The following is a 13,170-nucleotide window of genomic DNA, read 5'->3' on the forward strand; positions in this document are numbered from 1 at the left end:
GACTGTTTCAAGATAACTTTATAAAATTCCAAATTTAACAAAGGTTTTAAGTTCATTTGGAAGCATTAGCAAAATTGCATTATCACATTAAAGTAAAAAAAAAAAGATTCCATGTAGGTTACTGAGGATTGTCATCCAAAAGAAGAAATTGAACAGAAGCATCAATTCAAAAGAAGCAATAGTACAAAACTGAGGCACTGCAAAGTACACATTGGCGCAATAAACTTTTGAGTTAACCAGTGCATCTGCAAGTTTCTCCAAAGACCTGTTGACAAATTCAATGATATTCAAGCTATGGTTCTTTAAACACACCAACCAACCAACCAACCAACCAAGCAAGCAAAAAAAAGTCTCCAAAGGGAATAGAAACTACGAGTAGCTATTCCAAATGGGCCATTACAACAAGACACAATCAAAGAGGCCTGGCCCTCCTTTGGCTTTCGAGCAGTGGCTCTTACGGACAACGGGAATGTGCAATGAACAGTCTGAATGGTTCAACTAATCAGTCCACGCTCACATTCGGGCACAATCCATCCATTCATTCATCCATCCATCCATTCATCCATCCATCCATTCCCTTCGTTCTCCACCCATTCTGCCCTTTGGTCCATTTACAGCATGTCGTCATCTTCTCCTCCCCCGAACATATCAGAGAGCTTTTTGAAGCGAGGCCCCCAGTCGCCGAGGTGGTCGTAGTCCTGGTCGCCGCTGCTGGACGAGTTGAGAGTGGACAGGCTTCCCGCATCAGAGCCGCCTCCCTCATAGTCAAACACCAGCAGGGAGTCGTAGGGGGGCGCCGTCGGGTCGTTGTCAGCAGCCTTCAGGTTCTGCAATCGAGCACACGAAAGGAAGGATGGAAGGTAGGAAGGAAGGAAGGAAGGAAGGACGGGCTTGTTGGTTAGAGCGGCAAAAAAATCTCTGCTTTTTCAACATACTTTGTGTACGCTAACAACACATCACAAATGTGCCAAATAAAATGCACTCGACTCACGTCATCAATGAAGTTGCCGATTTCCTCCGGGTTGGCGGGACGAGGTCGGTACTGCGGAGCTGTAAGGTAGACTGGCTTCACGTCATTCCTGAACACCTCAGGACGGTTGTCTAAACCTTGGTGGAGGACACCGAGATCGTAGTCCTAGAAGACACAGTCGTATAAATGGTCACTTTGAGTTAGAAAAAGTCGACAGAGACTGATTAGGAGATATTTGTATTCATGGTGATGGCTTGTGCTTCATGCAGGCTCACGTGACTGAATTGCGTTTGTACCTGGTCATCCTCGCCACCTCCCTCTTCGTCATAGTAGTAGATGTTGTCTCGGAAGTCGTCGTCCTGCAGTAGCGGCTCTTTGGGTTCTCCCCTTCGCCGTCTCGCTAACAGCAGCAGCAGTAGCAGCAGCACTGAGCGCACAAAGACGAGGCATGAGATGCCAGTACAGCAAATCAAACATCAAACAGCAGCAGCGGCGGCGGCGGAAGACGAGGCACGAGATGCCATTACAGCCAATCAAACGTCGCTGTGATGGAAGAAAGTAAAAGCCAATGTCAGACTCACAGAGAAGCAAAAGGATTCCTCCCAGAATTCCCAGGATAACGGGAAGGTCTGCGCCGGCCGCCACGCGTCCTTTGCACATCACATCTTCCCCGGTGCAGTCGCACACTTTGGCCTGAACCGTGCTGTCTTGCTCCAAACCCTGGTTGTCCGCCACTCGAAGAACCACCGTGTACTCGCCGCTCGCCAGCTCGGTGGCCAAGTTCAAGATAATTCCCGTTTCTGCAACAACGGACGGACGGACGGACGGCCTGGCGTTACGACCGTCACGTCACGCCTTTGCAAAGGAGCAAAGTAAAAGGTGTTGCAATACATACTGGAGTCGTTCATTCTGGCAGTCCAGTTGTTCCTGGACAGGCCCTCCAAGGCGACTCTGTACGGAGCAGCAAAGCCGGGTCCGTCTTTATCGGTTACCGAGAGCAACTGAGGCACGGGTTTTTTGTTGCACACCTGGGGAACACGACATTGGATTCAGAGTTGCAGCTTGAAATATTCAGTCAAAGAAATGCCATCGGTGGTTCTCAAAGTGTGGTCATTCTCTGGTGCTGTGTAAAAGATCTCTATATTCAGTACAAGTGCATTTAAACAAAAAAAAAAAGGGGGAGGGGTAGAGCAACACATCATTGTCTGCAGGGGGAAAAAAAAAAACCCGCCATTTTCTTTTAAACATTGAAATGAAGTTAACATGCCGCGTGTACGTTTGAGGTTGAAAGTGCACCACAAAAACAAACTACGCAGAAACCAAATGGCTGCATTCGAAAATTGAAGATGTGGAAGCAAAGGGACTTTTACCGTAAAAAAACGCTCCTCAATGGTGGGTGCGTTGTCATTCACATCTTCAAGGAGGATCATCAGCGTACCTGTTCCTGTGGCTGGAACTTCATCTAGTGGACAGACAAGGCGAGCTCAAAGAACAATCGTTCCCTTGAATTTCATTTCATTCTTAAGAATGTCTGAATTTGGAGCCCGCTTTAACAATTGCTCCAACTGGGACGTGCGCATGTTTAAGAAGCTTCTCGTAGGTTACAGCTGTGCAAATTGTGAAAGCAGATGTTACTGCGTCGTACTTACCATTGTCATATGCGCCAATGAGCGCCGTGTATTTGTTGTCCTTGACAAAGATGGACTCTCTGTCCATGGCATGCTTCACAGTGATCAGGCCTGTATCTTTGGCCACGTTTAACCATCCAGCCGGGTCACTCACGATTTTATACCTGCATTTGAAAAACAAATTCAGCTTCAAAGCAAGATGCGTCCACTTCCCGGTGGTATAAGAAACAAGTCGTCTCACATGATCGTCTGCTTGCGTGCAATGTCTGGATCCGAAGCGGTGTACTGCACCACGTCGGCGTCGACGACAAGGTCTTCGGGTTTCGACACCGATTTCTCCACCGGATCAAAGACCGGGGGTTCGTTAACGTCAAGCACGTTTACAATCACAGTGGCCGTGGAGGTGGGCAGGGGAATAGCAAAGGGAACTTCATTCTCCACTGCAACCAACAAGGTATGTTTGCTGTTCTGCTCAAAGTCCAGACCCTGCGTTCAGAAAAAGGATTCCAATCACGTCCAGGTCACGCACGACATTGCGCTGTGAGAAAAGGACTCCATTTGATACCTTGACAGTCGTAATGATTCCCTCGTTCTTGTTGCTTCCGGTTTCCACGGAGAACAACTTTTTGGGGTCACCACTAATAATCTTGAACTTTGCATTCCAGGCTGGAGAATGCGGTTCATCACCATCTGTGACGGTCATCTTTAAGACTATAACGTCCACTTTATTTTCTTCCATGGATGCATCGTACTGTGGAAATTAAGAGGTGAAACTAAAAATCCTGGGACAATTCATGAGCAAAATCAAGTGAACAGGGACTCACCGAGTTCTGGGTGAATGTTGGCGCATTGTCGTTGCTATCGGTCACAGTGAGAATAACTTTGGCCTTTGCAGTCAGCCCCTTACCCCTCAGGTCAGCTGCCTCCACTTCTAAAGTGTACCTGGGATATTTCTGTTCAGAAAGAAGGAGGAGAGGCCGACGACTTTTGTTCAAGTTTACAAAAACAATTGCCTTGTCTGCATGCACTGCATGGTGCACTGACAACAGACCGTTAAGATTTGACCTGCAGTGCCAATAAATATGGTTTTGCAGGTGCAAAAAAGACAAAAAGGCCTCGCCTCGCCTCACCTCTCTGTCCAAGCCGCCGGCATTGATTCTGATGGCGCCAGTCACTGAATTAATGTCAAAAAGATTTGCCGCAGGAAACTCTGGATCTTGACTCACAATACGGTAACGGATATCAGAATTGTCATTGTTTTCCTGATCCGCATCCGTGGCGTTCACCTTTAGGACCTCAAAACCTGCCAAGTGAAAAATGACAAATCTATGCTATGACAACCAGCAGGTACTTTGAATATCAAATCAATGATTGTGTATCGAGGAGAGGCGATCATCTTTTATCTACAGTCAGCCGCTGAACTTGCCCAGTATCATTTTTTATTTATTTTTTAAACCCCTCCTTCTCGTGCAATCTTTTTTTATTATGGTGTGTTGAATAAATAAATCCATTTGTTAGTAGGTACCTTTTGGTGATGCCTCAGCCACTTCTCCCAAGAAGGTATCCTTTTCAAAAACAGGGTTGTTGTCATTTTGATCAATGACATTGACAATAATATCCATGGGCTCCTCAGCATTTCCAGCATCAACTGCCACGGCGAAGGCTTTAAACTGCACACACGTGAACAATGGTAGGAGTGTGTACAGCAGTAGACATTTTAAGCATGAATTTCTCCAAAAGAGGACCTCACTCACCAAGTACCTGGGCTGCTTTTCCCTGTCCAGCGGTTGTGTGAGGTAAAGATTCCCGGTGTCTCTGTCCATGGTGAAAAGACCAACAGGAGGCTGATCAGCTCCTGGACCAGTGATGCTATACAAGATCTTCTTCTGTTTGTCTTCATTGGAGCGAATCTACACAGAAGGGAGGAGAAGTGAGGCTAGCTGGCTGGCTTTCTGTGTTTTTGCAATCCAAGTATGACTGAAGGTCTTCATGCAGAATCCAAAACGGGCCTTACTTGAGATACTTTGAGGGGATAAGGACCTCGGTCATTCTCCGCAACGTTAATGTCTGGAATAACCCAGTCTCTCTTTCTCCTCCGTAATCCTCCATTAGACTGGGGGAATTGCAAGACTGGCACTTGGGCATCATCACGTCTCTAAAATCACACAACGGGAGCAGGAAATGAACACTTGTGCCACAGCTGCTTTGAGCGGCACACCTTGGGACACCAAGGTAGATGCTTGCTCGAGGGCCGCTATGCTGGATATTTCCCCCTTCTCCAACTTCATTTAGATGACTCTCAAAGTAGAAAGAAAAAAAAAAAAAAGTGCAACCATATTTTGCACATTGTAATGCAGCCACGAGAGGGCGCAAATGCGCAATTCAGTTATTTTCAGGCTTCAATGAACAGCTGACCATCAAAAGTCGAGTCATACAATCAACCTTATACTGTATTAGCATCATTTTGGACTTGAAGGAAATATAGTTGAGCACTAATGAGAAGGGTAGGAGAACGCCACATGAAAATACCTAGTACTGTCCTGCATATTTTTGGAAAAGAACTACAAGGTGGTGCTATCTCATCCTACCTCGGAATGATATAAGAGCCTGACAGGAATGGTCATCTTGCGCCCTTGAGAGTCCCAGGTGTGCATCAAAAAGTCAATTTGACCTTCATGAAGAGACACCGGCCTGTTGACCTGAATGAAAGGAAAAAAAATACAAGGCCAGCACATTGTTTAGCTTTTTGTTTTTGATTGTATAATACATTTCACTGCGCTGGACACAAGCAGTCCACCATCGACTTCCTTAGTTAGAGATTGATTGTGTTTCATTCATACGAGGCTCCAGTTCTGATGACAAAACAAGCAGCAATAGAAACGAAACAAAATAGCTCACCTTCACGACGCCATCAGTTTGGACCGAGAAACGCGAGTCTTCACTTGTAAAACGAAATCTTGTGCGACCTGAGCAGTCTGAGAAGTCCACTAGAACAGACAAAAGAAATGACAATGTTTTGTTGTGTCATTGCATTAAGAAAGTAAGTAAACCAATTTGTCCTCGTGGGAATATCCTTGAAAATGTACCTTTACAATACTATCTAGGCAGTGTTGTTGCGTTAAGAGAGAAGAAAGAGAGAGAGAGGGGGAAAAAAACAAAAAACCCAATGCTCTATCCTTGCAGCTGTTGACATGCTTTGCAAAACAGGCTTGGGGACATTTAGTGCGTTGCGTGCAGGAAAGATCATTAGGTGAGCAAGCAAGCTGAGGCTTGAGCTTGTTTTGACCGCAGAGTGAGTATCACTCATTTCACCATTTGAGCCCTTTCCTCTTTGAAACATTTGCGTTCATGTCATAAGCATAAGAAACAATGACCCAGACAAATGACAAGCCATGGTTGTTAACTTTGCGATTGCTCTTACCTTTGCCCAACACGGTGCCCCTTCCTAAGTGCTTTCTGGTCACAGTGAAAAACTTCATGTCTGACTGAAAGCCAGGCACGCATGATTGCTCCTCAGCTGAAACTATGGCCCAAGCCTAAAAGAACATCAACAGGGAAGTGAGTGTGGTGTGAGCTGTGCATGCGAGCAAATCGGACATTGCAATTTATTCGCAACTTTGAAGCTTGACTCATTGATCACTTTGTTTCAACGGTTAGTTTGTCGCTTGAAGTCGTTCCTCATACATGACTGCAATGCTAAGGTCAAAATATCCATGATTTGTTTTTAATGTAACAGTTACGCAGCGAAAAAAAGGCGATCGTCTAAAACGCCAAATGACTATCACTGCGTGTCTGATATGCAATGCTGAAACAGGAGCTTGGCGATCTTTTGGATGATTTCATATTGCAATAGTTCCCTTACTTCCACATGCACGCATGGTGAGTGAGAATATAAAAAAATATATATACGAGTCTTCAATGGTGACTAGATTAAAGAAGGCGAGCGTTAACCTGTCAAGGCGGGGCGGGCGGGGCGAGGCGAGCGAGGTGAGGCGAGGCGAGGCCCTTTTGCTCCGTTCGAGGACACGCACTTTCAAACGTCTTTCAACGTCTTGCTAGTTTGATTTCATCCGAATGTTAAATAAAATCAGGTCAATCAAACAGACAATCGAAACATGTACTTAAAAAAAATCGCCTCCAGTATCTCGCTCTAAAGGTGAAATATCCGTCGAATTTACGGCGACTAAATCAATTTACCGAAAGGCAAGCGCTAATATAAATGCCATATATAAAGTGGATTTTTAGAACAAATGAATCCGGCAAAGGAATGTACCTTCTGATACGTTGAAATAATTAAAAACAAAATCAGCATGTAATTGAAGCTCACCTGAAGAACGACGGCCAAAGTTCCCCCCCACACCGCAAACGTGGCGGCCCTCATCTGCCCGCTATGTTCCACAAAAGCACTTTTGAAATGCTGACGATCAAATAAATGGTGTATTCCTCAGCAGGCCGGACTGAAGCAGGCTTGTGTCGACGGACGGACGGACGGACGCTCTTACTTAGGCGAGGTAGTTGTCGAAGTGAACACTCTCGGAGCTACAGGTATTTTCAATGTGTGACGTCAAGTCACAGGTGCGCCACTTCCGCCTTCCACATAAGGACACACAGGGAGGCAGGCAGGCAGGCAGGCAGGCAGGCTGACACGCCCGCCAGATACCGACGGACAGTTTCTATAGCCGCTTCGTCACAAATACGGACAGACGAGCTTTTGAAATAAGATCTGTATCGATGCTTGGAGCTGTATAGCTACAACTTTCTGTTCCGCATTTATGTTAATTCAAGGGGAGGCCACACCTCCCTTTGCTCTCTCTCTCTCTCTCTCTTTCTCTCTTTCTCTCAAGTGAGTCTGTCTGTGTGTCTGTGTGTGAGTGTGTGTGTGTGTGTGTGTCTGTTTCAAGCGCAAGTCCCATTTTACAGTTGAAAAAGCTGGCAGCAGATCGTACAGAACAGATTGTATCCTTTGCTGTCGTAACACCTACGGCCAAGTCCACGCAAAGGCACACGGCGTTTCAAATCAATTGCAACAAACACCGTCTTTTCAAATAACACGCGTGTTGTTTATTAGATATCAACCATACAGCAGTTTTAAACCTATTAAAACGTTATTTGGAAACAGTTGCACGACTTGACGTCATTGGTCAAGATGAAAAAGCCATCTATAATTCATTGCGGTTGCCCGGGTCATTTTTTTGCCACTGCCCGCATATTATATGACTCATTGTCTTTGGGTTGCGAGTAACAACGTCAATTGGAATTGCAACATAAAGGGGCTGCTGACTGACGCTCTCGTCATCAACAGTAGGAAGGTTGTGCAAAAATATGTTCATGTTAGCAAATGCATGTTCTCTCTCTTCATGCTTTTCTGCAAGTATCACAAAAGTCTGCAGCTCACTTCGAAGTGAGGAGATGTGGGCCACAAAATGGATGGAAGCCCAGTAGTACAAAATCAAGTTGGCGTCGACTTTCTTCATATGAAAAAGAGATCGTATGAAGGTATGCCAGGGACACATTTGGACTTTTTGTTTCCCATCCTAATCCGTTGCCATGTTGGCGTAATGTAACTTGTGGCATTGTTACAATACGAATAGTAAATAAGGAAGCGAAAGACAAATGGTTCCCCCTTCAAAAAGGAACAATGTCTCATTTCAAGGCTTCCTGGTAATCTACAAAGTCGATGTATGGATGATGAAAATGCAATTTAGTGTGTCTGTGTGTGTGTGTGTGTGTGTGTGTGTGTGTGTGTGTGTGTGTGTGCTCTTCCCTTCCACTCATGATCCCACAGATGGACAAAGAACCGTGGGTGCAGAAGAAAGACTGCTCCATTTACATTTGCCACCACTTAACAAGTGAAAGATGCGGGATAGCCATGAAGGGAGGGAGGGAGGGAGGGAGGGAGGGAGGCCTTGATGAAAGATAAGAGGAGTTACAAAAGGAGGGGGAGCAAAGTTAAGTGGCAGCAAGGCAGCGTCACATTACAATGTTTGCTAGATTTGTAGGCCTTGAACATTTCTTCGCATCCAAGGTTTGAAGAAAAATGCAGTTTCTATTAGCATTACCGCCAAGGGGAACTGCAACTTCTCCTCCTAGTTCCCAGCAACAGCTGTCGACATTGATTCGTTTTTGCTGATCAGAGAGTTTGTTGGTTGGGCAGATCCAATGTATGAGAAATAGTTTTGAATAACAATGTAGACTATCGGACATTACGGCCTCCAGAAAGAACATAGTTCCTTTATCTCTTCTCAGGAATGAATGGCTACGGTTAAAACTTCCCACACACTTCTCAGAGGAATGAGTCCTTTTAGTCTGCTCCACCTGTGAAAGCAAACTTCGAGCTATTCTGGATGTTAAGATTTCCTATTTGATGGATTGAATTTTGTCGTCCAGATTTGGGCTTAACATAGACCAATTCTAGACGTCGGGCTAATAGACGTCTATGGTTCTGTGAGCTTGACCGATCTTGACGTAAGCTTTGACCAACAAGAAAAAAACGGGATCAACTTATTGTTGAATTTGTTCGAATGAAGATCTGAATGTCAACTAAGCGGCCGTTTATTCTTATCCTGTGTGGAATTTGGCCCAGTGAAGATATTCTCTCTATCTTCATCACACTCAAACAAGCACTGTGTCCTTGCACTTATCACGCTGGAATGTATAACAGTCTGCCATGAACCGTGTTAATTAGTACACAACGCAAAGGGGATGGAGAGAAATGTTCCCACGCAAGGTAAACAGACAAACAGTACAAGAACGGAAAACACAAACGTTTATTAACGAGGAGGAATACACAAGGTTAAAACAAAGCACTGCTTAAAGAAACACACAAAGAAAGAAATATTGAGAAGTAACACATTTGTAAGAAATGGTTTCCGTACCGATTTAAGTCAAAGAGATTAAACGGAAAATAAATCCAGAGCCTTTCGTGTTTGTCGGCCCATTACTTTTGAATTCAATTGAAACTTGTCACTTCCGCTGCATTGCCATTGTTTTGCTTCAAAGATAGGCGGAAGAATCAAGAGTCAACAATCATTGGCTAGCTAGTTTAGTTGGTCCTTATAGACCTGCAGACATGTATTTTAGTCCAAACATCAAGTTGTTCATAATATTGTAATCACCAAGTCGAAACACAAAAGCAAACTCAAAATGGTGCTCTTCTTTCTGTTTTAGCAAGTCTGTGTCAGACACTGACATGTGACCATCTCGTCAATCATTAACTTGCAAAGTTAATGTTTGTTTTTTTTACGTGCCAGCCGGTGAGGAAACTGAAACTTGTTTTTTTTTAAGCAATGAGGTCATTCAGTTTTACGGTATGATAACTTCATAGAGACAACTGTTAATACAAAAAAACCCAACCATCCATATTTGAGCAAAATAACACATATGCCGTATACTACGTTGGTAACGTTAAATGAACGAGCAGGTTCAAACGGGTCTATCGTGTCCTGAGTAAACACAGGGAAATGTTTGCTTTACTTTTGTGTTCAAGTCTGGCGCTCCAATTTGCTAGCCTGGCAAGCGAGACCCAATGCTCGACCAGCAGCCAGCTAGCGATTGGCTTGCCAGGCTACCAATTTGCAGCTTACCAGGTTTTGGAGTTTAGATTTGGATTTAGTTTGGTCCAAAGGCATCTCCATTAAAAACAATAGTAGTGACTATTGTCCTTCGGTGGTGGCTTGGCGATTCCAACATGGAAAAGAAGAGGAAAATAGAAAGCGGCCACTCATTCCATCCCTCTCCTACTACTGCTGGACGTGTGGAGGAGTGTTGTTTATCTCTATGCCAACAGCTGACTCCAAGCATAAAAGACTACCATGGACTTCCTCTTAAAAGCCCATTATCAGGCTGCTCACAAGCTTTTAGTTCCCTTACACTCAGCCTTTCAATCTCCGATGAGAGCTTCCCAGCTTAGGACAACTTTAACCTTCACTTATTGTGCAGAAAGGTTTTGGTACTGAAATAGATACATAAAGGAAAGTAGGTATGTTTCATATCTCATCATGCTGTGAGGGAAGTTTGATGAGGGAAGTTTGAGGCAATCCCTCAAGCCACTGAAATGGCTTGCATGAAATGATTGACGGATCTGGAAATAATAATGGCAAGCCTTCACGCTACACGTTTGTGACAGACTTGTCGTTTCCATTTTCCAAACAATCGTAAGCCCGCAAAGCATGGGGAAAAAAGCCATGTATGGAATATTATATATTAGTCAGCCAACGAGCATCCCCGCCCACATTAAGTCTGGCGTCAAAAGGTCAACAAAATGTTGTTTCTGTTTCAAACTGGAATTCCCGCAAAGGTTGATGGGCTGTAGGAATAAGGAGGATTGTGTATACAGTAGTAATATGAGCCACACTGCCTCGATCAATGAAACGCAAAGCATAACAACACTAAGCCTTGTGGTAACGTGGCCAATATGCGCATTTGATGTGTTGTAGAACCTGTTTTTATTGACCAACTAATGAAATCAAGTAATATGGCCATATTCCATCTTCTTCTTCTCAATGGGCTGGCTGGATTATAGGAGCTGGATGTGTCCCACCTGGCCATATTTGGCCACCCACCCCTGATCCATGATGTGTAAGCCATCATAACAAAAGTCAAAAGAAAGGCAGGGAGGAAGAGGGTGAGTTCAAATGACTAATCCAAATTTGTCTTATCATTTTGGGATCATGCATGCCTTCCTTTTCCCTTAAAGCAAACTGTGTATCTTCTGAAGTAGCATTTCCTTCAACAAACTCGAGCAAACCCGAGTGCCACCCCCACCGTCTTAATCCAACTGTTTTCTTATCTGCCTGAAGGTAAGGCCTGCATGTCAGACAGCGAAATATGCAGGCCCCACCCGCACCTTAGCCCTGCTTCTGTGTAACGACTGCTCCTTTGTATTTGCCCATTCGGTGCGGGTGCGGTTACGCTTAACAATGACTACACACATTTACGTGTAATTAAAGGACGGACAGAGGACTGCAAAATCAAGCAGTGAAGCTACTGATTCAAAAAGAGAGGATGTCTTTTCTCTTTGGTCCCATTTGAAATGCATCCATGTTGCTTCATCCTAGGTCAGGCTAAGATAGTTTGTCAGGTGTCCATGTTTGAAAATTCTCTTTTGTCTGCCGCTGCTACAGCCGAATCGTTAGCTAGGCAAATATTGCCGTTCTGACTCAAATGAGGGGGCAGGAAGAGCAAAACTGTCATGTGTGGAATTCACCTACGCAGGGGGTCATGGAATGTATCGCTCGCTCGCAGAAAGGTGAGGAAACGCTGTGATGGTATCTATTTCCATTGAGCTTTTCTGATCATTCACTTCAACTCAAAGACAAGCTCAGGGCATCCTGATATGCTCTTTTCCAAATAAAAAGAGAGGACATGCACAAAAACAGGAAGTAAAAACATTCTCATAATGTTCATCGTCAACTTGTAAACGAGACACCCTTTACTTCACAGAGCTGTGTGTGTCATTTTGATTTTAACAATTGTCTGGGGGGGAAACACGGTGGTTAGTGGTTAGCACATTGGTCTCACACTACCTTCTACTTCCTCTTACATTGTGTTTGAAAAGCAGCCATGTAAGAATAAGATGAGATGAGAGTCCCACTGATCTGAAGTCACAACACGATCACCCAACTGCAGTCCTGTGCCATTACCGAGTCGTTTTCGAATAAATAGCATCATTATGGCATATTTTGTTTGTTAACGCCTACCTTACTTTGTAATTTAGCAGCTGATCATTGTTTGATTGTCTGCATACAGTATATTGCATATATGTGAGAGGTTAAATACTTTTTGCAAATAAAATAGCCCGTTGAACAACGTTCAAGATTTTCAAGCTTAAAATCTGCAAAATGCAAAGGGAAGTTTGCAATCATTTTCATTCATTTACTGTCCTTTAAAAAGATCAGAAGGGATTTGTATAGATTAAGGACTATTGTTACGTGGGAATGTCGGAATGTCAATTAAGGTAAAGCCGAAGGGACTCCCCAAACAAGACTCGTGGACAGGTTGCGACTTGATATGACAGGAATGTTAGCAGCCTCACTCATCCAACTGTCCACTATTGCGCCACACTAATGTGGTGACTGCACACTCACGTCACACAACATTTTGTCAAACAAAAATTCGAGTCTGCCTGAAACCCTACTACTAGCGCGTTATATATAGTAAGAAAAGAAAAAAAGAATGAAGGCACACTATCAAGTGCCAAGTAAACCCATGGCAGTGTCGCCACCTGCTGGTAAATATTCTATCAGTCAACGTTCATCTTTACACTTTTCTTAAATCCAATGTTTAAGGTTGTGCTGGCCGACTTCCAATGTTCAGGAAAGTCATCTGCAATGGCTTCTCATATTTTGCCGTCAAATATTACCATTGATTAGGTAAGATCGAATTGCCCTGCTTAAAATGACACAATGGGCGGGCCATTGGCACAAAATGAATGACATTTAGGTCATAATCAATAGCTAACAAATAAGTTGCCTTTCAAATTTCACTCACGAGTGACTCTTTTCAAACCATCTCATTAAAGAAACGCCTCCCTCGCATGATTCCATGATGGGTGTGAAATGAGAAGTCAAGAAA

The 13,170-nt window shown here is 44.1% G+C and overlaps 1 protein-coding gene across 1 annotated transcript; it reads right to left on the reverse strand.

Annotated features, from left to right (window-relative positions):
• On the reverse strand, nt 1-7,331 carry cdh1 (cadherin 1, type 1, E-cadherin (epithelial)). Its single transcript, XM_049736737.2, has 18 exons — nt 6,926-7,331; nt 6,020-6,134; nt 5,497-5,585; nt 5,187-5,297; nt 4,613-4,753; nt 4,353-4,508; nt 4,124-4,268; nt 3,729-3,901; nt 3,423-3,551; nt 3,164-3,349; nt 2,840-3,084; nt 2,620-2,762; nt 2,341-2,432; nt 1,866-1,998; nt 1,552-1,770; nt 1,267-1,397; nt 992-1,135; nt 1-827 (listed from the first exon to the last, which is right to left on the reverse strand). Exons 1-18 carry the CDS (start codon nt 6,977-6,979, stop codon nt 612-614), a joined length of 2,622 nt encoding a protein of 873 aa, XP_049592694.1. The 5' UTR covers nt 6,980-7,331; the 3' UTR covers nt 1-611.
• Nucleotides 7,332-13,170: the final 5,839 nt, after the last annotated feature.

The sequence above is a fragment of the Syngnathus scovelli genome, chromosome 12 (assembly GCF_024217435.2).
Source record: "Syngnathus scovelli strain Florida chromosome 12, RoL_Ssco_1.2, whole genome shotgun sequence".
In the NCBI taxonomy this organism is placed as follows: Eukaryota; Metazoa; Chordata; class Actinopteri; order Syngnathiformes; family Syngnathidae; genus Syngnathus; species Syngnathus scovelli.

Excerpts from the sequence above, each read along its gene's own strand:
- cdh1 (XM_049736737.2), bottom strand. The coding sequence starts at position 6,979 with ATGAGGGCCGCCACGTTTGCGGTGTGGGGGGGAACTTTGGCCGTCGTT. Across the intron at positions 3,552-3,728 it reads CCGGCGGCTTGGACAGAGAG|AAATATCCCAGGTACACTTT; the intron begins GTGAGGCGAGGC and ends CTTTCTGAACAG. Across the intron at positions 1,771-1,865 it reads TGCCAGAATGAACGACTCCA|AAACGGGAATTATCTTGAAC; the intron begins GTATGTATTGCA and ends CCGTTGTTGCAG.